This window comes from Leptodactylus fuscus, chromosome 7, assembly GCF_031893055.1.
Source record: "Leptodactylus fuscus isolate aLepFus1 chromosome 7, aLepFus1.hap2, whole genome shotgun sequence".
In the NCBI taxonomy this organism is placed as follows: Eukaryota; Metazoa; Chordata; class Amphibia; order Anura; family Leptodactylidae; genus Leptodactylus; species Leptodactylus fuscus.
In genome coordinates, this window is record NC_134271.1 from 98147049 (window position 1) to 98172121 (window position 25073).

At 42.5% G+C, this 25073-nt stretch overlaps 2 protein-coding genes across 3 annotated transcripts in view; one reads left to right on the forward strand and one right to left on the reverse strand.

Annotated features, from left to right (window-relative positions):
• Window positions 1–5961: 5961 nt before the first annotated feature.
• On the forward strand, window positions 5962–8110 carry RPS29 (ribosomal protein S29). Its single transcript, XM_075280706.1, has 3 exons — window positions 5962–6086; window positions 7095–7194; window positions 7949–8110. Exons 1-3 carry the CDS (start codon window positions 6025–6027, stop codon window positions 7955–7957), a joined length of 171 nt encoding a protein of 56 aa, XP_075136807.1. The 5' UTR covers window positions 5962–6024; the 3' UTR covers window positions 7958–8110.
• A 4698-nt stretch (window positions 8111–12808) lies between these two features.
• The window catches only part of PAPOLA (poly(A) polymerase alpha), a 35242-nt gene continuing 22977 nt past the window's right edge, over window positions 12809–25073 (reverse strand). Inside the window, exons 13-22 of one of the 2 annotated variants that reach the window (XM_075282607.1) lie at window positions 24253–24306; window positions 22409–22528; window positions 22185–22294; window positions 21981–22102; window positions 20135–20277; window positions 19938–20032; window positions 19593–19837; window positions 19111–19179; window positions 17512–17571; window positions 12809–14844 (exon numbers count right to left, since the gene is read on the reverse strand). In XM_075282607.1, the coding sequence (XP_075138708.1) occupies window positions 14749–14844; window positions 17512–17571; window positions 19111–19179; window positions 19593–19837; window positions 19938–20032; window positions 20135–20277; window positions 21981–22102; window positions 22185–22294; window positions 22409–22528; window positions 24253–24306 (1114 nt within the window). In that variant the 3' untranslated portion in view covers window positions 12809–14748. Of the gene's footprint in view, window positions 14845–17511; window positions 17572–19110; window positions 19180–19592; window positions 19838–19937; window positions 20036–20134; window positions 20278–21980; window positions 22103–22184; window positions 22295–22408; window positions 22529–24252; window positions 24307–25073 lie in introns of both variants that reach the window. The other variant, XM_075282606.1, reaches the window with a different exon arrangement.

Below are 25073 nucleotides of genomic sequence, written 5' to 3' on the forward strand. Positions count from 1 at the left end.
GGCCGTACATACTCTTTGACACAAAAGGAAATGGCCATTGCTAGTAAGCGCTTATGGACAAGATTACATTTCACTCACTAGAAAGGACAAATTGATGATAAAAGGCCGGTAGTTTAAAAATGTCCTATTAATTGTTTGATTAGTTCAGATTTTATAGAATGAGGATTTATCTACTGGACTATTTTTCTTAATAAATTACATGTTTAGTGATATAACAAAAAACAATTGTTACATGTAGAAATAGGTGTTATAAATATTGGTTCTTGTACTCTTGTTAACATATAATTAGGATGAGACTATTTAGAAAATCGCACTTGAGGATATGAGCAGCTTTTTTTCTTTCGGTTTGTTCAATGCATTCAGGTTGAAAATGCTGAACAAGCTGTTCTGATGATGAGATGTATTTGTTCTGGCACTTACAATATTTGTTTTTTATGTTTTTTTTCATTGTTGCATATGAATGTTGAATTCAGCAAGTTATAATTTGAAAAGAAAAAAGGAAGAAGCCACACAAACATAAAATCAGATGATTCAAGGCTTAAAAAAAATTTAAAAAAATTGATCCCAATTTGGTCCCAAGTTGAAAACCTGTACAAATATAACCAAGTACACAAGTAACACAAATGCATTTTTTCACAATTTTAAAACATACGTTTTTTTCACAATTGCGCATCAAAATTTTGAATTTGATTTCTCCAAAACAAAATATAAAGAAACATCGTCTTGTGACATATCAAATGAAAGCCGGTACCGCTCTGAGAAAAATGATGCCTCTCCCACCTATTTATCTTAATTCTAGCCCAAGATATGTTAAAAAATGTAAAGCCATACCAGGCCAAAATTCACACTTTTTCAAAACTTTAAAAGTCTATAAAAATTAACTGATGAAGAAAAAAATTCAAAACTTTTTATTTGTAATTAACTTAAGTGGTACTTCATAAAAATAAAAAAAATCTAAAGACGTCAGGTAAAAAAAATATTCCTATTTGGATCACTTGATATGGAATGACCCTTTCATTTTACCTCATGAGAACGTAGTCTGGTTGCTACAGATGGCTTCTCCATTTTTTGCTGGGTACAATTCTGGTGCTATTTGTGTAAAAAAAAAATCCGCAACATCATTTACGTCATGTTTATTAAATTCGTATGCATTTTGGGAAAAATTTAAACGGACTTTCCGGGCAAAAATAGTTTTTTTAATGTCTGTTAATAAATGCACCCATATACCTTTAGCCTTGTTTTGAGTGATTTCTTGGTGTCTCTGGGAGCTCCTGGTATCTCCTGAATTTGTTTACTTGCTTCAGCTTCCTGCTATGTAGCTTCCTCACTAACTCCTCTCACTTTTCTCCTCCGCTTCCTTCCTTCCTCTCTCCCATAATCCCTTCCCTGTCTCTCTAGCTCTCCTGCCCTTCCCTCAGCCCAAACTTGACCCCATTATAGGAGTATACTTCCTGTGAGATGACACATGCTCTTCTCCATCGCTGCTCTGTTCTCTGCATTGATGATCCACCTCTATTGCGCATGTGGAAGCTGTGTATTAGAGGTGGATTATCGGCATCATTGTGCAGCACTGGGAGAAGTGGCAGCAGTCAGAAAAGAAGGAGGAGTCATCCCTCAGGAAGAGGCTTGGAGGGTAAATATAATGGGGTGGATGGGGAGGGAGTAGAAGTGATGATCCTTTTCTGGAAATGGTGAAACGGATTCTCACCAGATATTCAGAAAATGTCCATGACCAACCCAGGGATATGGGGAACTATACAATTTTGATTAATTAGGTTATTTAGAAAGTAGAAGGGCGGAGGGTGTTTAGATTAGTGTAGGGATTTCAAGTTATCCTGAACCCCTTTAAGACCTGCACATTGTGATGAATGCTGGTGGAAGATGTTTCAAAGTTATTAAGAAGCTTTGGGCTTCCCATGCGTCAGGGCCTAAATTGGATTTTAATTATAATGTATAACAATCTTCTCACACATGTCATTGTAAATTTATTGGACCAAGGCATTCGTGGGCCCAGGTCTGCCCCCTTTCTGTAGGTAGACAAAAACCAGACAGAATGGTACCTTTTTAGTGCCAATGTTCTGGCAGCCTCCAAGCGCTGAAAGTTACAGCAGTATATTGGGAGGGTGCTCAGGGTCTCCAAGTGAAATGACTGGAGTGACACTGCAGTACTCTATGCTCTGAAAAGGCTTTCAGGCTTGTCATAGCATTGGTTCTATTGCACAGTGCCAGAGGCATCGTTTAATAGAACTGCTGTCATTTTGCTATTCACTAATAGTATGAGCGTTCAGACCCACTAGGTGTCAAGATACCTAGGGGGTCTGATTATAAATGTAAAAGAAGAAAAAAAAAAGTTTTTAAAAGTATTTAAAAAATTAAAAAAATACAAAAGTTCAAATCACCCCCCTTTCCCTATTTCAGATATGAAAGTAAATAAAGAAAATTGAACATAAACACATTAGGTGTCCCCACACTCCAAAATGCCCAAACTATTAAAATATTTATCCTATACGGTGAACGGCGTAGCGGCAAGAACAATTTAAATAGCCAGCTAGCTTTTTTTCAACACTTTGCCTCCTATAAAAAAATTTGAATAAAGAGAGATCAAACCATCAGATCTTTCCCCAAATGCTATCATTAAAGACGTCATCTTGTCCCGCATAAAAAGACACCGGACCCAGCTCCATACATGTAAATATGAAAAAGTTACATGTGTCAGAACATGGCGACACAATTTTTTTTTTCTATTTTACAAAGGTTTTCATTTTTTAAAAGTTATCAAAACATTAGAAATACTATATAAATTTGGTATTGCCGTGTTCGTACTGAAACGCAGAACACAGGTAACATATCATTTTTACCCAACAGTGAATGCTGTAAAAATTAAACCCATATGAAAATGTTGCAAATGCATTTTTTCTCCAATTGCACCTCATTCTGATTTTTTTCCAGCTTCCCATTACATTGCACAGCATATTGAATGGTGCCTTTACAAAGTACAATTTGTCCTGCAAACAATAAGTCATCATGTGACTGTGAACTGAAAAATGAAAAAGTTATGGCTCTTGATATGTGAGGAGGGAAAAACAAAAATGTGAAACCGAAAAATGGCCTGGTCCTTAAGAGGTTAAAGAAAATGGAGAAAATGGCCGCTTACAATACTGAAGAAGATGCGTCAAGACCCCGTTCCTGAAGAAGATGGAGGCGGCGCTGGAGAGTTATCTTGCACCATTGGGGATGCCCCCAGTACTGTTTGAGTGCTGGGGTCTGTCCCCAATGCTGTGAGAGAACTCATTTGCATACCGGCGGAAAACGAGATTTTAACCAAACGGCGGGGCGGAGAAGACAGCTAAAGGTAGGAGACTAATAGCTTTTCTTAAGGCTATTCCGATGTGTTAGGGAGAAAAAAAAAGTTTTAATGGTAGAATCCTTATAAACTGGTGGCTGATGGAAGGGAAACATTAAACTGAGGACAGATGGAGGGGGACATGTCAGCTACCCATACGGTTTAATATGCTCCTCCAGATGCTTCCAGTTTAATGTCCCCTTCCAACTAATCCCTACAGTTTAATGTCCCCCTCTATTTTTCCTCCAGTTTAAACTGGAGGACTAGGAGAGAGACTTCATATTGGAGTGCAATTGGAGGGGAACATTATAATGTGAGAGCATATAATGTTAGGCAAAGAAAGAAAAAAGATTTACGGCCCCAAAAAAGCATAAAAATGGATCAGTGAGAGTCTGCCAGGTGCACAAAGAATAATGACCTCCCGGGCCAGGCAGAGGTAAATAATCAAAGGGTACATTTCAGCACCAAAGTCAAGCTCACCGTAGTAAAACTTAAAGGGGCTCTATCAGCAAAATTATGCTAATAGAGCCCCACATATGCGTGAATAGCCTTTAAAAAGGCTATTCAGGCACTGTAAATGTAATTTTAATCCCCCGTCCCGTTTTAAAATAAAAGCATAAAATCATATATGCAAATCTTACCGAACGTGCACCGGGGGCGGGGATGCACGATGCCGCGTCATCTTCAGGCACGCCTACCTCTTCTTTCTTCTTAGAGCGACGCCCTCTGGTCCCGTCTCTTCTGCCAGCTTCTTATTGGTCTTCTTCCGGCTTGAGGTCTTCAAATCCCGCGCCTGCGTAGTAGCGCTTCCCTCCGGAGCGCTACTGCGCAGGCTCACTTGCCATTTTACTTAATGGCAGTACGCTTGTGTAGTTCTATGGGGACTGGCAAGTGAGCCTACGCAGTAGTGCTCCGGAGGGAAGCGTTACTACGCAGGCGTGGGATTTGAAGACAAGAAGACGGAAGGGCACGGAACCAGAGGGCGTCACTACAAGAAGACAGAAGAGGTAGGCGTGCCCGAAGATGACGCGGCATCATGCATCACCACCCCCGGTGCACGTTCAGTAAGATTTGCATATATGTTTTTATGCTTTTATTTTAAAATGGGACGGGGGATTAAAATTACTTTTACGGTGCCTGATTAGCCTTTTTAAAGGCTATTCATGCATATGTGGGTCTCTATTAGCATAATTTTGCTGATAGAGCCCCTTTAACTTTTAATGAGAAAAATAAAGTCCATAGATGCGCAAGATACCAGTTAAAAATTATTGCCATGAGTAAGAAGCTGTTGCCTTGAAATGCGTAGGCGGCTAGTGTTTCACTATGTGTCCTTGTTTTTCTACCGTCCTGTGGTAAGTGCTTTAAATTTTTAACTGATATCTTGTGCATCTATGGACTTTATTTTTCTCATTAGAAGTTAAGTTTTACTACTGTGAGGTTGTCTTTGGTGCTGAAATTTACCCTTTGACTACATAATGTTAGGGTGACTGTAGGAGCATTATACTGTGTGTATGTGTGGCACAAAGAAAAATGAATGAGAATGGGCGGAGTCAACGCAACATGGGTGAACCTCGGGCTAGTTCACACGTGAACTGCCCGTGCGGGTTTTGACACTGAGAGAGACGCGGCGAGCCGCATCTCTCTCTGGTCAAAACCCGCCTGCTGCGACCATCGCGGATTTCCCCTCCTATGTCGGCTCAAATGAATGAGCCGACATAGGAGGGTGCTGCCGCCGGGCGGAAGCCGCATCCCAGCGAGCCACGGTTTCTGCCTGAAGAAAGGACATGTCGCTTCTTTTCTCTGCTAGTAGCAGCCCGCCGTTAGCGGAAAAAAGAAGCCCGGTGGTCTGCATAGACCACCATTGTAAAGGGGAGGTTTTTGACGCGAAATCCGCTGTCAAAAACCTCCCCTTTGCTCACGTGTGAACGAGCCCATGTGTCATGGAGCACATAGCACCCTGCATATTCTGTCCCTTGAAAGTTGGAAGATTTGGAAACGGTAATTATACAAGGCACCACAGCTGAAGGTAATATTGTGGCGAGGAGACCTATCAAGAACCTCTGCCTTAAGGGCCTGGTCACAAGTGGGGCCATATAGGCTTAAAGGGATTGTCTTAGCTAAAATGTTATTCTTTAATGAGGCCAAATGAAGGTGAAAAAATGAAAAAAGACACCTGAGCAGAAGTATCCAACCGCCCTGGGACGTGGTATGTTTGTTTTAGTCACCTCACAGCCTAATTAAAAATGAATATTTTAGCCTGGACTACTCCTTTAAGGGGGTCCGCTGCAGCTGTGCTGTTAGCCCTATGTCTAAAGCGGCCTTGCTACCACCTTTCTATGTCATAGCCCCAAGCTTGTCCTGACACACTGTGACTGCACAGCGTATGTGAGCCTGCAAATACGAAGGTATATACGCTATGGCTGATATAACACGCCAGATATTATTTATTAAAGTTTCATTGAGATTTTGACATTCTGAATGAAGGTAACGCCGTCCACCTCAGTGACAGGAACCACAGAAGAAGGCGCTTCGGTTTCCATGGTAGCCTTGCCGCCGCGGTGCGACCTGGGATACCAAGAAGTGTGTGCGCGCGCGCAGTGCATGCTGGGAAGCCCCTGCCGGGTTGATTAGCGCCTGCGCAGCTCCGCCTCTTCCTTTTCGCGAGCAGATAGACGGACGAGATGGGTCACCAGCAGCTGTACTGGAGCCACCCCAGAAAATTCGGCCAGGGATCCCGCTCCTGGTGCGTATATGGCGACTCGCTATGTTGTGGAGGGTGTTCTGGGGACGGGTGGGGGTGGTCGGCGGCCAAGAGGTGGCAGTTTAGGGAGGCTTAGATTAGGCCGCATGGAAGCATCATGGCGGCCGAGATGGCGGCACTTGCTTTAGGTTTGCCGGGTGTGGATGTGACCTGCGTCGGGCTTCAGCTTTATAGAGGCGCTTGGAGCCAGGATTGTGTGTTGGCCTCTGTACCTATGCACAGCCGTGAGTGTCTAGGCCACAGATCTATCTGTATCATATGACTTGTACATCCTGGTGTGTTACCATAATCACTTAACATGGCCGCGCATCATATAGATCACTGTCTAGTAAATGCTCTGCAGTCTGTGCACTGGAGCATCTCCCCGGGCCTGATGATTCGTTACAATGTATCAGCCAGTAGTCCAGAGTCTTATCCTTATTGTAGAACCCCCCCCCCCCTCCCCAGACATGCTATAGCATCCTAGTATTTCTAGGATGTTATGATCAGTATTAGAATGGTAGGGATCACTAAGATCTCCTACAATGGGACTCTAGGGAGGTTGCTGTCACTTCTAGAATCCATAGCTTTGGATGCTGAGCTGTTTTTTTTCTTTGGTAATGTGAGTGCCACTGAATAGGAATATGGAGTAACCCTTGGTTCACACTAGAGTTTGGGTTTCTGTTCTTTGGGGACCTGACAAATGGAAACCCTATCTGACCCGTAGACTGTAATGGGGTCCATCGAGTTTCCTCCTGAAATCAGCAGAGAGGTCCTGCTTGTTATGGGGATCCCCTAAAGCTGGTGTGAACCTAGCGTAATAATAAAAAAGTAACATTCATATATAAAATATCAAAATTCAGTTGTGTATAACAGGGAACTATTTACACTTTTCTCTTAATCAGTTCCCCCTTATGCCCCTCCCCCACTTCACAGATTTAACCTAAATCCATGGCATAAATGTTCTAACTTGTTCACCTGTTATAGTTATGACTGTTTGTTTTCTTACAGCCGTGTGTGCTCTAACAGACATGGACTGATCCGCAAATACGGGCTGAACATGTGCCGTCAGTGCTTCAGGCAGTATGCAAAGGATATTGGCTTTATTAAGGTAAGTGTGCGTGCGTGTGGTAGGCTTCACAGCACTTGGTGTATATTTAGGTGCAGACTTGTCACTAAATATCAGTTAATCTGAGTGGGCTGGTTTCTTCTGCATGCACATAGAACTCAGGTGACAGTGGCTTTGGAAATCTATTGAAGTTATTGGGGCCGATATGTAGAGTACAGTTTTGTATGCCAGTCACATAAAAGCAAAGACTAGAACAGGACTAATCTGTAAAGAGGCTCCGGCCTCCTCAGAATTAAGTGACCTAGCCATGTGCCTGAATAAAGAGCTACACTGCTTAGGAACTGGTGTAGACTTCTCATTGTAACTCGTACCAGAAATTTTGTATGACTTATAATATGCTGGGCTGGTGGCACAAGAAAGGAAAGTGCACTGCAGTAACATCCCACTAGCCAAGATAACTGACGTAGAGGGATTGATAATGGGAAACCATGAAGTCTGTGGTTGTACAATACTACAACTTGCCAGCAGGTGAATGAGTGGTTTACTTTTTTTTTTGCAACCCATAGATTAGTTTTTCCTGCAGTCCAGTTGCTTCCCACTTGGTAAAACAGTTTGTATGGTGCTATCCACATGCTTACTGGGGGTCTGTGTACAGATCAGATTTGTTACCAGGAAGCAAACCTGCACCAGTATACCTTGCTACACTACCAGTTTGTGCTAGTTGTCTGACCTGTAGTTCTGTTCTTTACTTCAAGTGGGTTTTATTGGCTTTACTGACAATCTTTTCCCTTTTTAGTTGGATTAAGCAAACTCCAGTTTGGACAAGATCTCTGGCCAGGTTATGAGAATCTTCAAGTTCACATTCACGCCAAGAAGACTGTAAACAGCATGATGAGACTTGTGCAAACAGAACACCTTGATTTGTATATAAACAAATAAATTGGTGCAGTCTTCACTATCTTTGTTCTACTGTCTTTGTATATACCATTTGTGGGAAGATACACTTTAGGGGATTAGATATGAAATCAAAAGACTTAATTAGGTGATTTTTCTTACATCTCCTATAAAGTGGAAGAGACTTAAGTAGTAAAAATTGGCCACAGTGACAAGGGAGCTGGGTGCTGCAGAGAGACTGGATTGGTGGTCAGCCGACAAGCACTGATCTGAAGACGTCAAACTGTTGGTATATAATTTATGCTCCATACACACAGTATGGTATTGCAACAGAGGAAAGAACTTTTGCAAATTAGGTTTTTGTTTTGCTGGATTTTAAGACTGGGACTCTTGATAGATTCTTGTTCATCAGATGTGTAAAGGACTTAGAGATTTATACAGTCTCTAGAGGATCTGCAGTGGTCTGACACGCCAACTGCAGCAGTAAGTTGTAGGTACTGCAGTTCTGGCCCATTGAAGTCTATGCACTAACCAGCACTGAAGTACCTGGACCCTCCCCATAGGTATAATATTGAATACTAAGGATAGGCCATCAATACTTGAAACTGGGTAATCCCTTTAACTGGATAGCTGTCCAGCTGCACCCACTGAGTCATGGTAGGATGCACAATGCAGCTTTCTTTAACCCCATATTTCATCAGTTTAACCTCAGGCACACAATAGTGTGCAAGCTGAGGCTTTTCCAATGTGGTGTTTGGTTTGCAAGCTGATTTTATCATGACCTGTGAAAATTAAGTGCATTCTATGACAAAATTGGCCCTCCTTCAGGGCAACACGGTGGCTTAGTGGTTAGCTCTGCAGCGCTGGAGTCTCGAGTTTGAATTCCACCAGGAACATCATCTTCAAGAAGTTTGTATGTTCTCCCTGTATTTGTGTGGATTTCCTCCCATTCTACAAAGCTGTACTGACGGGGGGAAAAAAAAAAGTACATTGTGATCCCTACATGGGGCTCACAATCTACATTAAAAAAAAAGTTCCTCATTCAGCCTTTGTCATTGCTGTAGAAAAAGCAACATGGCCATTATTGGACCCGCAACATAGTTTGTGATCCAGGACCTGGCAGTGGAAGAAACTCCGTGTGATGCCTAGTTCTCCTCAAATATATTCAAACTCCTTGTCTGGATCTGTACACCACCTAGCACTCAGGAACCAAACATTAGAAAGTAAAATTCCAGCAAAGCCATGGCTCCTTGAGTAAAACTTTTTTATTGATTGAAGACAAAGTCCATAAAAATCATGGTAGTCAGTGCGATACGAACATATTAGTTACATGTAGATGATGGAGAAACAGCTGATGCGTTTCGAACACTAAATGTGTTTATTCATAGCACTCAGGAAGGCTTACAAAATTGTATGTCAGCTGATGGTGCGTTTTGTTTGTACCACGTGGTGGCCCCCTTCGGCTAAGCATTAGTTTAGCAGAGGATGGAGGACATGGCAACAACCCCCAAAAGAACAGACATTTGCCCACGTGTCACTTTATATGACAATTAGCTTCTGCCCGTGACTTTATGTGCATGGACTTCAGAACAGGGTCCAGAGAGAAATGAAAAATATATGAATAAAAATTCACCTTCTCCAGCGTTTCATTAGCTCTCAAGCTGGCCTGTCCCTAAACTTGTTCGCCGTGCCTGTGATTATTCCAGCTGCTCATTAGGACAACATATAATGAGTGTGTTGTTGGCATCAGTGATCCACCTGCTCTGATATTTTAGCTGCTCTAAGAGCCACTTGCCGCTTAGCTTTCTCAATCCTTCTCTGTACCGCTTGAGGAGAAGGCTGTTGACTTCTGGCTACCGTAAAAGCTCTCGTTTTTTGAGAATTTAGCAGCACATTAGATATTCATTTTTCTGGCCTGTTTAAAATTGGAAAACTGCCAATTTGGATTAATAGGATTTTCCCATCTGTCTCAGCACACTGCCTCCCTCCCTCTGGCTGAACAGGACACAGAACACTCATGCAGATCAGATAATATGCAGATGCTTGTACAGAAGAGACTCAGTATTATCTGTGTATTTACATAGAAAGATAACAGAACAGGCTTTACCAGCAAACTGCAATTAGCTGAATTGTCCTGCAGTTTAACTTAGTTAATATACTAAGATACAAAGTCTCCTAGGTGTTAATCCTATGTGTTAGTTATCTTAGTAGGATAACTTTGAAATGTTGCACAATTTTTCACGGATTGAAATACCCCACATTTGAATGTAAACTGAAGTTGGGAAGGAGCACCATTGGGAATTTGAAAAGCAGATTCCACTATACTGGTATTTCAAAGGCTTTGCAAAAGTGGCCTGGTATCTAAGAAACAAACTAAGTCTGTGCTCCAAATAGTGTTCTTCCCTTCTGTGTGAAAAATCTGGATTTTTTTTTTTCAAATACTCAACATAAAATCCTTTTCTCATTGTATTCACTGGGGGATACAGTACCATGGGTGTAGACCTGGCCACCAGGAGAATGAAAAGCTGTCTGCTCCGCCTCTGGCTATACCCTTCTTACAGACACTGTGTAGTCAGTTTGTATGACAGCAGCAGGAGAAAGACGCCAAAGAACCAAAAAAAAAACCAAAAAAAAACATGGAACCAACAAACACGTCCTGCACCTGCAACAAAAAAGCTAGGATCTGAACAGCAAAAAAAAAAGCAAGGGTGAGATCTGTGTTCTCCAGTGAATACATTGAGAAATGGATTTTAAGGAGAGTACAAAAAAATAAATAAATCCCATTTTCAAGCTTATTTCATCGGGGGACATAGCATCATGGATGTCCTAAAGCAGTCCCAGAAGGTGGGAATTACACGACCAAGCGAACATCCCAGAGCACAGCCACCTGCGGCAGTAGAGGTCACAGATCAGACCTGGGAAAACTTAGAAGGCACAAGACAGAACTTTTACCTGCTGATGAAGGAGAAGGCTTGAACCCATTAGACATAATCACAACTCCTCTGCCTTGGAGAAAGGCTGCAAGGGACACCATCACCTGGTGAAAACTCAGGGAGGAGTATATTGCGGAAAGAATGGGCTACATGTGGAATCAGCAGATACGAACAAATCTATTGAGCTTCTTCAGGTCCAGGAACAAAGTGTGAATGAAACACAGGTGGCAGCCTGTAGCGTTGGACAGCAGAAAACTGATGCAGAACATCCCCTTTGACTCTAACAGCTCTCAGGGAGAGCCAAGACACGGAAGGGCAGTGCCAAACCCATAAGCCAAAAGGCCTTCTAGATCACATACCAGATTCATAGGGGGATGGAAGCCTAGAAAGCAGGAAGGTCCTAGTGAGGACCCTCAGGAACAATGAACAAAGTGTCGATGGAAAGAGTCAAATAGGTATGCTACTTACCTTTCCCATCTTCGTAGCAGCGCTGGTGCTGCTGTTGGCCTCGGTGGAAGTGGTGGGTGGGGCTTAACGAGGTTTCCAGTGGTTGCGTCAGAGAACCTCACTTCGCGGGCATTGCAGCCGGCTAAACGCTGTACACTGTGTGCACAGGAAAGCTGGCTGCTGCTGTAATCCACTGTTCCTGCTGCTGTGGGATGAGCTGGGAGAGTGGACCCCGTGCCGCATACGTATGCACAGCGGGCATCTCCCAGCTCATCCTACAAGCAACAGGAACAGTGGATGCAATGTACAGTATCACAGCAGCCGGCTTTCCTGTGCACACAGAACATCGCGCACAGTGTTCAGCCAGCTGCAATGGTTTTTGGGGGATGTCTTACTTTCGGGAGGTGCCTTATATTAGACAATTCAACAAAACCTCAGCCATGTCTTATTTTAGGGGGATGACTTATTTCCGGGGAAACACGGTACAACTATAAGCCTCCTGTCAAAATATTAGCATAGACAAGTACAGCAGTCATTAAACCCAATCACATTTCAGTTTCCATTTTCCGAAGGCCTTTTATAGACTTCATTGGAGATCTTTTAAAGAGGACCTTTCATCAGATCTGTGCCCGGTGTAAAGCGCTATCGGTCCCGGTACCGTAGCGCTTTATAGTCAGAAGGGCGTTTCTGACACTTAGCCAGGAACGTCCTTCTGCCTCGCGGTGCCTATCGCGCTGTGCTGTGGAGCGGGGAGGAACGCCCCCTTCCTCTGCTCACACAGCTCGTCCATAGACAAGTATTATCAGGGAGGGGAGGGGGCGTTCCTTCCCGCACCACAGTACAGCGCGATAGGTGCTGCGAGGCAGAAGGACGTTCCAGGCTGTCAGAAACGCCCTTCTGACTGTAAAGCGCTACGGTCCCGACGGGACCGATAGCGCTTTACCCCGGGCACAGATCGGGAAAGCCGACAGTGCGCTGAATTCAGCGCACTGTCAGCTTTCCTGCAGTATATAAAACTGCATGTGCCCGATCTGATGAAAGACCCTCTTTAAGTCAGTATTTCGGTTGCTTAAAGAGTCAGAGTTCCATCTTAATCACTTTAGTCCTTTTGGCTATAAAGAGAGGTCCGTCCATTTAAGCTTCCCATGTCCCTTTAAAGTACAGTGTATGATTTTTAGCTCATCACCCTGGGGCCGGCTTTAATAGGCCATCACAATTTGTTTTTATAGGACAATTTCCAGCAGTGTTGAGCAATATAACCAGACGCAGAGAGACAGCAAGATAGGCTGTAATAGGGTAGAGTTGTTAAAAGAAAAATATTCCTTAAAAAACAAAACACAAATATACCACAAGAATATACAGCTCCATGGGGTTGTGCGGTTTTTATTTTTTTTGTTCTTGTTTTTTTTTTCAATTGAGAAATACATCATCTGTTTACAAAATAGCTTTTGAAAAATACAAGGAGAACGGGTACTATAAAACAAAGCAAACTCCAGTCATGGGACAATACATACATCATGCGGAAGCAACAGTCTGATCTTCAGGTTGGGGAAATTAGAGTTAAAAATTACAACACAGAGGGTGGGCAAAAAAAAGGCCAACATCTTGAGAGTATGGGGTAGGGGTATAGAAAGAAAAATATAAACATCTTAGGTTTCTATAAAGCTGTGGACAATGAACTGGGGTGGGGCCTTACTCTGCTGTGTAAACAAATGACTACAATAACCTTGTGGCTGCCAGAACTATATGGGACACACAAAGGCCTTGCCTGTTTACTGTGTGTCCTCAAACTACAAGTTAATTAGGTCAAAATGTTCTATGAGTGGGAGGAAGAAATTCAGGAAAGGGAGCTGTAGAGGTGAGAAATTGCAATTATTGCACAGGCTGAAAGGAAAACTAACATACACCTATGCCAGACTTTGTAAGGACTCAAGAGTCTTTCAATATTGTCCATATGCTCAGTCTGGTGGTGTAGCACTAGTCTGAAGGGAGACGAGCCGCAATACCACACAGCCATGAGTGGCGCGGCTTCTGAAATAGGGGAAGAAAACAAAAGCTTTTTTTTTTTGTAACAACAGACTGCAAAGGATTACTTCAAAACAAAAGTACAGAGAATGTCGACATCGGAGGCGAAGGAGAACCGTGTAGGAGTTAGCATGCCGCCAACCGTACTGGGAATCACACACCAACTACCTTAGCGAAACCAAAAGCTTTATTTTGGGTTCAGACTTTCAATATTCCTGTTAATTTATCCAAACAGCAGCACTGCTGTAGACGCCCTTTTTGACATATATTCCTGTACCCTACCTAGCTTAGAGGACAAGTCACAGCTTAAGTTGTCAATGAATTACTGCAGGAAAAAAAAAAAAAAAAAAAAAAAAGAGTTGGCTGACTTGTACATGATAGTTTCTACCATTGCTCACTACTACTGCACTTTGCAGCATGACTACAAAAACCCCCCCCAAAAAACAAAAAAAGCCTTAGCTTAAACAAACCCGATATTACCGAAGGAATCACGTGCCTCATTGGCCATTGTGTGTCATGTGACAAAGGCACGCTTCTACTGCCCTAGATGAGATTAAATGGTTGGAGAACTAAGATTATAATCTCTATGACAAGTATGAGTTATGTTAAAGGAGGGAAAGGGAAGAGAAGGGGAAATTGGGGGAAAAAAAAAAAAAGGACCCTTGAAATTGGCCTACCTTGTAGCTTCAGAAATCACACAAATGATATCTTAATGGTATTAAGACAAACATCAAGTTTCACTTCCATTTTTTTCATAAGAAGGGTAAGAAACCCATCAAAATGACAAGTCCAGTGTTGGGATCCAACATGCAAAAAATTCTAGCATATGAATGAAACTGAAAGGACAATTAAAAGAAACCCATCTAAAAGTTCCTCACTACTGATAAAAGAAACAAAACATAAAAGTGCGACTGCTGAGAGATTTTAGGCCAGCTGTATTGTCAATTTTGCAAGAGATACATGAACTATCATAGAGTACAGATATCAACAGTGACCAGTCTTATCTGTGTGTTTTCTCCCAGCATCCCAGTCCTTTAGGGGAAGTCATTATGGAACAGATGGTAACCATTTACTAGTGCTCAGTCATCATACTAACCTGGGCGTCCAGACAGGGTGCTTAGAGGCCAATACAATTAGCTAAACTTTCTTTTTTAGATATTTTTTTTTGTATTTTTTTTTTTTTCCAGTATCACCACACTTCACGTACTCCTCTTCTCCAGAACTTCCAGGCGACCACTGTTCATCTGGCAGAGAGATTGTATATGGACCCTGAGGTACTAAGACTGGGGGGAGCGTTTTACCGGTTCAGTCTCAGTTTTATAGAGTTCTTGATAACTGGGATAGGGTTAGCCGGTAGTGCGGGGATATCAGACAGATCGGTACTGGACGATCGCTAGGAATAAAAGACAGGATCAAAAAGAGGTGAGGAAAAAAAAAAAATCCACAACACTCCTAATGACAACTGAACTATATTCTGTGTAAGGGCTCGTTCACAGCTGCGCCCGGTCTCCGTTCTGCAGGTTTCTGTTTCCTGCACAAAACAGAGGCAGGAGACTGAAACCTGCAGGACTCTTTCATATCCATTCATTTGAATGGGTTTGAAAGATGTCCGGCCGTGAGCGCCAGTGAGCGTTTTATGCTCTCCGCCGCGAAACAGTTTTTTAAAAATCGGACATGCAGTACTCTGTGTCCGGTTTTTAAAAAACGGTTTCGCGGCGGAAAGCATAAAATGCTCACCACCGCTCGCGGCCGGTCCCGGTCTGACAGCTTTCAGTCTTCTGCATGCAGAAGACGGAAAGCTGAGAATGGAGATCGAGCGCTAGTGTGAACCTAGAATAAGGGGCATAAAAGTTCTACTCAAACCAATCTAAACTGTTCAATGAGATTTATAAGTGTTAAAATGCAGGTTCAACCCAACTACCATTTTAATATATTATATATATATATATATATATATATATATATATATATATATATATATATTTTTTTTTTTTTTTCTCTCTACAGGAGGCACTTTATACAGCACCTATCTTGTACCAGTCCTAAGTTACTGTAAGTATTATACTTCAGCACTAACACTTCTGGTGGAGGAGTGCACACACATTGCCTATTTTATAACACAGACTGCAATTCAGGATATTCCAGAGCTGCAATCTGATTTGTACGAGTTATTAAAAAGTCAATGTAATTGTTATTGACATACATCCCCGGCTCACCAGTTTGGCTAAGCTCCTCAGATGACTGTACAGTGTCTGGTGTAAAGACCAGGGTCAGGGGATAATCGTACACATCAGGAAGAGTGTGTGCCTACATAGGTAGTACGGAGACTTACAAGTCATTCCTGCTCCGCTAGGGATTCTGGGTAAAAAAATATGTAAATCTATTCTCCAGGATGTAATTAGGAGAACAGTGCACTCTGTATGCCACCCTCTAGAGCAGGGGTCTCAAACTCGCGTCCCCCCGAACAATTTTGTGCGGCCCGCACAAGCCTAGGGACGCCGGATCCAAGTTGAATCCGGACGTTTCACCATTTTGCCCACAGGCAGTTTTATATACTGCCGGAAAGCTGACAGTGCGCTGAGTTCAGCACAGTGTCGGCTTTCCCGATGTGGGCCCAGTGTGAAGAGCTTACGGTCCGGTACCGTAGCTCTTCTATGGTCAGAAGGGTGTTTCTGACACTCAGTCAGAGACGTCCTTCTTCACAGCACAGCCAATCGCGCTGTGCTGTGAGAGCCGGGAGGAACGCCCCCTCCCTCCCTGATAATGCTAGTCTATGGACGAGTACTGCGTTCCTCCCGGCTCTCACAGCACAGCGCAATTGGCTGTGCTGTGAAGAAGGACGTCTCTGACTGAGTGTCAGAAACGCCCTTCTGACCATAGAAGAGCTACGGTACCGGACCGTAAGCTCTTCACACTGGGCCCACATCGGGAAAGCCGACAGTGTGCTGAACTCAGCGCACTGTCAGCTTTCCGGCAGTATATAGAACTGCCTGTGGGCAAAATGGTGGAAGGTCCTCTTTAAACATTGAGGTGGAATGAAGGGGCTCATGACACTGGGGGCAGACGAAGGGAGGGGGGAGAACGGCATGACACTGGGGCAGAAATGGAGGGACATGAATCTGGGGGCAGAGATGGGGGGACATGAATCTGAGGGCAGATGAAGGGTGTATATGTAACTGGGGGAAAGATGGAGGGGGGACATATAGTTTACGGGTGACTGTAGGAGGATTATACAGTGTGGGGGCACATGAAAAATGAATGGGCGGAGTCAACATAAAAGTGGGTGGAGCTAAATTTGCCGCGGTGCGGCCGCCGACTGGCTGGGATCTTGCTCTGCGGCCCACATGCTGAGTTGAGTTTGAGACCCCTGCTCTAGAGGGCAGCATCCTTAACATCATGCATGACTTCGTTAAAAAGTCTATCATGATGCAGATTTAATTGCCAAATTAGTATTTCTATTCCGAAAGGAACAGATGACGTATATGACAAGTGCATACACTGAAGCAGCAGAGGATACTGAAACTTGAAAAACAGTGAATGCAGCACTGGGGTATTATACACACCGTAACTTAGATCAGTACAACACAAGTACTGTAATGTATATACACCATGACTCCACCAGTACAACAGTGAGTTTGAGTCTGGAGTATAATACAAGCTTCACCCAATTTTATGTAGATTAATTTCATGTTTAAACTACACAATGCTGAATATAGACTAACTACAGCCTAAAGAATAACTTTGGTTTTGCGTTATCACAATCAATATACCTAAAATTGCATTTTTATCCTTTCATGGCTAGGTCTCCCTATAAACACTTTATGTTCACTATTAACTAAACATTTGTCTAAAGCAAAAATAGTGTTGACCTGACTGCACCCAGCAGTCTGTCCAAAGGAAGCAAAGATAGAAGAGGCTATGATTGACAGGAGTGTGGAACAAACAATTTGAGAGACAGTTTTGTGTTTTTGAACACTAGATAGAATAAAAGAATAGAAAAATAAGCCAACACACTACACTAGCTCCTCTACAGTGTGATATGACAGACAACATATGGTACCTGAGTAGATGGCAGAGCTCCAGGGACAGGGGATGATGATTTCACATCACCATCTTGCTCCTAAAAAAAACCAAAGCCTGGGGTTATATAGTCCCAATGATCAGTGTGTCAATGTACCAGATTATAGGCTCCTGCAGAGTAACAGGCGCTTTAGCAAAGGTCATCAATAGTAGATTTGTGGAGTCCACCTCCACTAATTAGCTGATTACATTGCCTGCCTCACATCAAGACCAGCGACAGCTCAGTATTAAAGGGGTTGTCTGGGATAAAAGAAAAATTTATCCCTAAACTAAACCTCCTCCCCCTGCCAAACTTCTAATTTACTTACTTTAAAAAGAAACAAAATGTATAAGTTTACCCATATCCCTGGGGCATGTGACAACCCCAGGTACACTGTCTGATATCCCAGAGACGTTCCATTTCCCCTTTTCCAGAAAAGTAGAGTCACCAATAATACCCATCCTCCCTTACCTAATCATACTTACCTGTCCTCAGTTTTCTGGGAATGAAACGTCACTTCTAGAGATGAGCGAGTACTGTTCGGATCAGCCGATCCGAACAGCATGCACACATTGAAATGAATGGACGTAGCCGGCACGCGGGGGGTTAAGCGGCCGGCGTCAAAGCGGAAGTACCAGGTGCTTCCATTCATTTCAATGCGTGCGTGCTGTTCGGATCGGCTGATCTGAACAGTACTCGCTCATCTCTAGTCACTTCCTTCTCTTCTGCCGACGCCCGCGCAATAGAGTCAGTGATTCCTGGTTTATTGCGCAATCGCTGGCAGAAGTGAAGAGCAGAAAGATCCTACCTCCCATGCATGTGCAAGAAGTCCCACAGAAGGAGGACTTCTGAGTTAGTTAGGTAGGGCTAGTAGTCCATGGGCTAGCTAGGGAAACTAGAAGGGGGTGTGAATGAGAAAGGGGGGGAGGAAGTGAGAGTTGTAGGCCAACACAGCAGGAAAATAAGCAAGTAAACAAATGCAGAGGTTGCCAGGACTTCCCAGAGTAACTCAAATCACTCAAACACTGCTGGGGGCGGGTTCACACTTGCGCCCGGTCTCCGCTTTGCAGGTTTCCGTCTTCTGCCCGAGAAACTGGACAGGAGACGGAAACCAGCAGTGAGATTTCAAACCCATTCACTTAAACGGTTTGCAAAGTGTCTACCTGTGAGCATCTTCTGGTCGCAGCGGCAAAACAGTTTTTTTAACTGGACACAAAGTCGGACATGCAGGACTTTGTGTCCGGTTAAAAAAAAAACCTGTTTTGCCGCGGAGACCAGAAGACATTCACGTGCGGACACTGACTGCCGGGTTTCTGTTTCATGTCCAGTTTCTCGGGCAGAAGACAGAAAACCACAAAGCGGAGACCGGGTGCAGGTGTGAACCCACCCTAAATGGTATATTGGTGCACTATTAACCCATTAATAGCACTAAAATACCTTTTGATAAAAAAAACAAAAAAAAAAACAGCTGAGGTAGCATCAGGCACCAACAACATTATACTGGGGAATTTTCTTTAGAAAAATCCTTAATTCTAAGATATAGTCACCACAAATTATCTACAACCAACTATGAATCAATGTAGAAGCTTCAAGTTTTACCTTTAAAACTTCCATTTCAACTTTTTGCGATTCCTCCACCTCACTTGTAGCACAGGCATCAACTTCATCCTATTAAAAAAAAAAAAAAAAGATCCAGAAAACATGGATTATGTTGCCTATTCCTAAGAACCTTCCTATTACTGTCAGGTATGGTACACCTCAAGCTGTCCTTATCGATAAAGCAAAGCTATTTTATTGAGACATGATTATGAATGATGTTGTGTAAAATTACTAGCACAATATATGAGCAGTAGGTTAAAATGTTTCACGGAATACTTATAAATATCCCCTCCCACCATCGAGTAAATCCTCAACTCAAAAGGGCTGTGTAGGGTTTAGCTTTTTATGGCCCATAGTTAGGATAGGGCCTGGTGATAGCATCTTATCATTGGCAAGCTTCACAATTCCTATGGAGCAAAAATTCCTCCATAGGGAGAGCTAGATTTATTAGCATTCCTCCCATACATTATATGCTTAAGTACCTCTTCAATTTTGGTTTTCTTGGGACTTTCCTCTTTTGGTGATGAGGAAGACCGCTTTACACCAGAAACAGAAGATGGACTGGGCAATTTTGCAGCTATGTTTGTTAAAGGCTTTGAGACTTGGTTCACCAAACGGGTAGCGGTCACAACTCTCGACACCACAGGCTTTGGTGTTGAAGAAATAGCTGGCTGCATGGCAGTATCAGCGGGAATGCTATCGTTGAGGTTGCCTGTAGGAAGTGTGTCTGCAAATAAAAAAAAGAAAAAGAAAGGGGAGGGGGGGGAGAAGAGTTAAACCTGTACTGGGCCATGGTTGTAAAAGACAATGAAGGAGTTGAAGCCTACCCCAAGATGTATCGCAGGGATTGCTTGGTGACGCAATGACTTCTGCAGCAGCTGTGGTAGCAGCTGAAGAGAGAACTGGTACTGCTGGACTGTTTCTACTAGTAGGAAAACAGAAACAGACATTTTTATGACAATCATCTCATCTGTTTAAGCACATTTAGAACATGTAAAAAGGAACAAAAATATGCTGCTCTTACCCCTGAGACAATCCTGAGGCATTCAGTGGACTACTCTTTGTAGCATTGGTGGGAGAAGGCACAGACATACTGTTGTCACTGTCCATTGATAAGTCCAAGCTGTTGTCATTGAGTGAGACTAGCTTAACACCTTCCATTGAATGCTGCAAAAAAGAAAAAAAAAGGCAATGTAAATTTTCTGCAAACCTACAAAAGGGTTAAGCTTTCCTTATGAAATAAACATGCTACACAGCTTGTTACTTTATCGTTCCAGAATCACAATTTACCAAATCTCCACCGAACGGGTTGTAAGTTGTCCAACTAACCTACCCACTCCATTCAACTTCTATGAGACCGATAGCTATAGCGAAGTACAGCAGTCTATCCTTGAACAGAGTTAACACTGTGCATGTGTCACTCCATTCAAAGGGACTATCTTGTTAACAGTGGGACCTCTGGTGATCATACACTTATCAGCAATAAGTTATGCTTCTGCAATAAGCTTTTCAATGATAGAAGGCCTTGTATATCAGTGACCAGCATAATCCTAACATACAGTGTAAGAAGATCAGAGAGCAGAGCAGTGACCGTAGGAATAAAATCTCTGTGGCCCATCTGGTCATCCAGTGAGCTAGTTGTTTTACAGCAGTCCCTCTACAAAACACACAGACTTTAGGCTACTGGTTATTTGTGGCTTATAGATTGTCAGTGCTCCAAAGAGTCATAGAGAAGCTGCACACCAAATGGCTGCCACACAATATATTCAGGGAATTGGAAGCAACGCTATTGTTTTATAGCAGCTGTACTTTGAAAACAGATAGAAAAGGCCACCTATGCTTGCTCTAGTAATGGGAATAAAGAGATTTGTTCAACATCAGTTTACAATGACTTGGTTCTAAATCATTATGTTGGGATCAGCAGAACTGGGGGCAGTTGGGGTCATGCAGTCATTGGGGTCATCCTATGGGACAGACACAGTGGTCTAGAAAAAGCTTTACTGTGTGGAATAAGGACATGACTAGTTAAAATACCAGTGTATATAGAGCGTGAAAATCACAGTCAAACCAATCATTTAGATTACACGGGGAAAAAAAGTGCAGTCAGTCAAAATATGCAACAAAAATAAGTTATTAATTATTAAAAGGATGTAATAGATCTAACAAGGGTAAACCACCAGTACATAGGCCGGACAATGCGCCTAATAATAGAATATGGGACTTTTAAAGGGGTACTTCCATCTCAGCTAGTCATGGTAAGAAATATGTGGCTGTGCTATGTGGTTTCAGCAACTCTCATAGAAGTAAATAGGATTTATGGAAACGAAGCAGCATGTTATTGTACACTGTTAATTCCCTTCCACAGTTTAATAACTTCTGCAGTAGTCACATAGATTTATGTATAAGTCCGGCCAAAGCCCTCCTTCACATAACAGTGCTGGGCGCTTGTACACATGAGGGTGAATCAGTTTTCATAAACATATTGATGATCTGTGAAAACTGCTTTTCTTGGATCGTTCGCACAGACTGTTAAAATAACAGTCATGTGAATAGAACAATTAGAGTCTTCGGACCTGTGTGCTCAACAGTTATACAACGGCTAGCACACAGTGGTGGAATCCTGTCATGTGAGCGAGCCTTAAGTGTTGGGTCCCAAGTGGTCAACAGAATAAAGATTGTGGCACTTGCTTAAGAACCAAAGTACGTTTATTATTTACGCATGCACACCATAAATATAGATGCCACTGCGCTCAGTAGTGCAATTCAGTCCTGTTCATGTAAAAGGGCTAAGCTGCAGTACCAGCTATAGCCACAAAGGAGTGAATGGTGAGAGCACATAAAAAGGCAGACTTATCACAAGGGTAGCTTACCTTTTTCTTTTTCGGCAATACATGTGTCGGGAGGAGCTGATGCAGTCGCTTCCTTTTTACATGCATTGCTGCAATTTTCATGTCCATTTCAAACATTTTGCTGTTTATTGCCTGCCTGTAAACTACACAAAACATCCAAAAGTTAAAAGAAAAACAAAAACAAAAAAAAATGAAAAATCTCTCTGACCAAGAGCAGGGTTTTACCAGTGTCTGTGAAGGACTGGATATCATAAGTGAGGTCCACACTGAGATTTTCTGAGTTTTCCATCTTTTTGAACACTAATCCAATAACCCACATGGTCTGGAATTCTTCCCTGTGATAAGAGAACATATGTAGATGTGTAGTAATTTCCAGCAGCTCTGACAAGAACTCCATGCACAGACACTGCTGCCATTCAATATTGCAGGTCTAAGCACATCCAGCTTACTTTTCTGGGTTCTCTCCAGGGGCTGGGAATGACTGAGGGTTCACATGAGCCAGTGTGATAAATTCATTCTTCTCTAAACTTCCAACAAGGATACGGATCTTTGATTCTACTAAACCCACCCTGTAAGAGATGGAACAACAGCAATGAATACAAATGGCAAAGAATAGTTTTGCTCGTTGCTCTGAAAGACGACCGGTTTTGAAAACTGCATGTGGCGAGGCCATATGCGGTACAACTAGTACCCAGTATCATTATAGAGGCTATACTCCTCCAGTAAGTGCCACACTTGCTTATAAACTCTACTGATATAAGTTTATAGGATTAATTAGGTTCTCTAATTCAGCCTAGAAATACATTTGATCCAGACATAGGAAGAGGTTCTATATCAAGTCATTATGTGATATACATCCAATGGCTGTTCACTGTGTAACAAGCTGGACATCTCAAGCAGTAAACCTCTCTCATAGCCTACAGAAGTTTAAAGGAATTGTCCGCTTCTCAGACCAATGTTAGAGTTTGTATAATAAAATGTTGTAAAAATGTCCAATATACTTTATCAATTCCTCACATTCTTCTAGATCTCTGCTTGCTGTCATTCATTCTGTTTACTCAGAATGGTCATATAATGTAGACACAGGTGCAGATCACATGACCAGAGTGATTCTGAGTAAGCAGAGTGAGTGACAGCAAGCAGAGATCTAGAAAACTGAGCAATTGATACAGAAAGCATATTGGAAAATTGTACATTTTTTTTTTTACTATACAAACAATAACATTGGTCTCTCAATATTGGTCTTAGGGGTATGGCGGGAGGGAGCAACTTCATCTAGACATACAGGAATTGCTCTAAATCACAACCTATTAGGCTGGCAGGTAGGTAGGTTATCAGACTGACATCAGACAGAGTGACATGCCAATCCCACCTCACAAGACAATTTCATATGAGGACTGCATGACTAGCTAGATCTGCTCACACATCTGCTGTGACTTGATAAAAGTAAATTTACGTAAGGTTTATAAGATTATAATTGGTCTTTTCAGCAACAGAAATATTGGTGAGGGGCACCAAAAGAAAGGCCATTATTTGAAGCTGTATACGCTGGGACTCACTTAAAGCGGAAAAAACCACCTGATGGCTTTCCATTCAGGGTAGTTGCACATGACTGTGGTTTCACCTGTGAAACTTGGTCCGTGTGTTAGCCAGATTTACAGGTTTAAACTTCATGCTGGGAGCCAGACTCCTAACAGTATAGTTATCTATAATTCTAAGAGTTCCTACCTCCGAGCAACACACTGTCCTGACCTGTAATTGGTACAGGGCAGTAGATCGATGGGAGGTAGGTATTCCTACCAAGAAAGATAACTAGAATGCTAGAAGTCACACTTCCAGCATGAAGATCAAGTTAGTAGATCTTTCTGACTTAAATAACTCTTCAATACAGTCCTTACACACTCAGAATGGTTAGAGATTAGAGATGAGCAAGTACTATTCGAAACGGCCGTTTCAAATAGCACGTACCCATAGGAATGAATGAAAGCGGCAGACACGCAGACTTTGCCGGCGGCTGGCCGCTTAACCCCCTGCGTGCTGGCTGCAACCATTCATTCCTATGGGTGCGTGCTATTCGAAACAGGAGTTTCAAATAGCACTCGCTCATCTCTATTAGAGATCCCAGGGGTCACGTTACCACAAATGATAAAGGGATCCCCCTTTAAGCATGTGAAAACTAATTGATAAAGTCTTGTTGTCTTGAGTTTGAAACCACCAATATGTGGATGTATAAGCAAAATAAACCACACATACCAAGCAACACTACACTTTTCGGATTTAAGAGGGCACTTACCATTCAAGATGCTGTTTTTCAGTAGGTGCACTTGCGAGAAGAATAATATAATGCCTTTGAAGATAAAGACAATGCTATTTTATTGCAAGGAGTATAAGCAAGGTTGGTTCAGCAGACTATTTATTAAGAGCAAATAATTCTAAACAAATTAAATGGAACATACTTCTGAAAACTAAAAAAACAAAACTGATGTTACCCATAATAAACCAGGTATTTCACATGGGCAACTCCACCGTATTTAGTTATAGGAGTATACAAGATATTTCATGCTTGCTTTTAACCCTTCCCCACCCACTAAGAGGGCGTTCACACTTGCACTCCTGTCCATCTGTCGAGTTTCCATCCTAATCCCTGGAAAAACTGGATAGGGGACGGCTAGCCGGCGGTCAGTTTTAAAACCCATTAATTTGAATAGATTTTGAATTCATCAAATGAATGGGTTTTACAACTGACTGCTGGCAATCCATCCCCTATTCAGTTTCTCCAGGAAATAGGACAGAAACACGGTGGACGGACAGGGGCGCAAGTTTGAACGCCCCCTAAGGAGAATTAAACACTGCACACAGAAGCCTGCCAGCTTGTGATATTTGGGCAGCTTAAAACATGTATGTGGCAGAAGCTGGAGCTGCAGACTCTTACCTGGACAGAAGTCCATCTGCTGCAACAGATTCCTGCTGAGGAAACTAGTTACAAGTTGCTCACAACATACAGCAACAATTCTGTATTAGTTTTATTCCGCTCAACCATATCAGTACACAAGGAGGCATTACAAGTAGTTTTTTACTCACGCCACTTAATATACACAGCTAATATCGAGACCA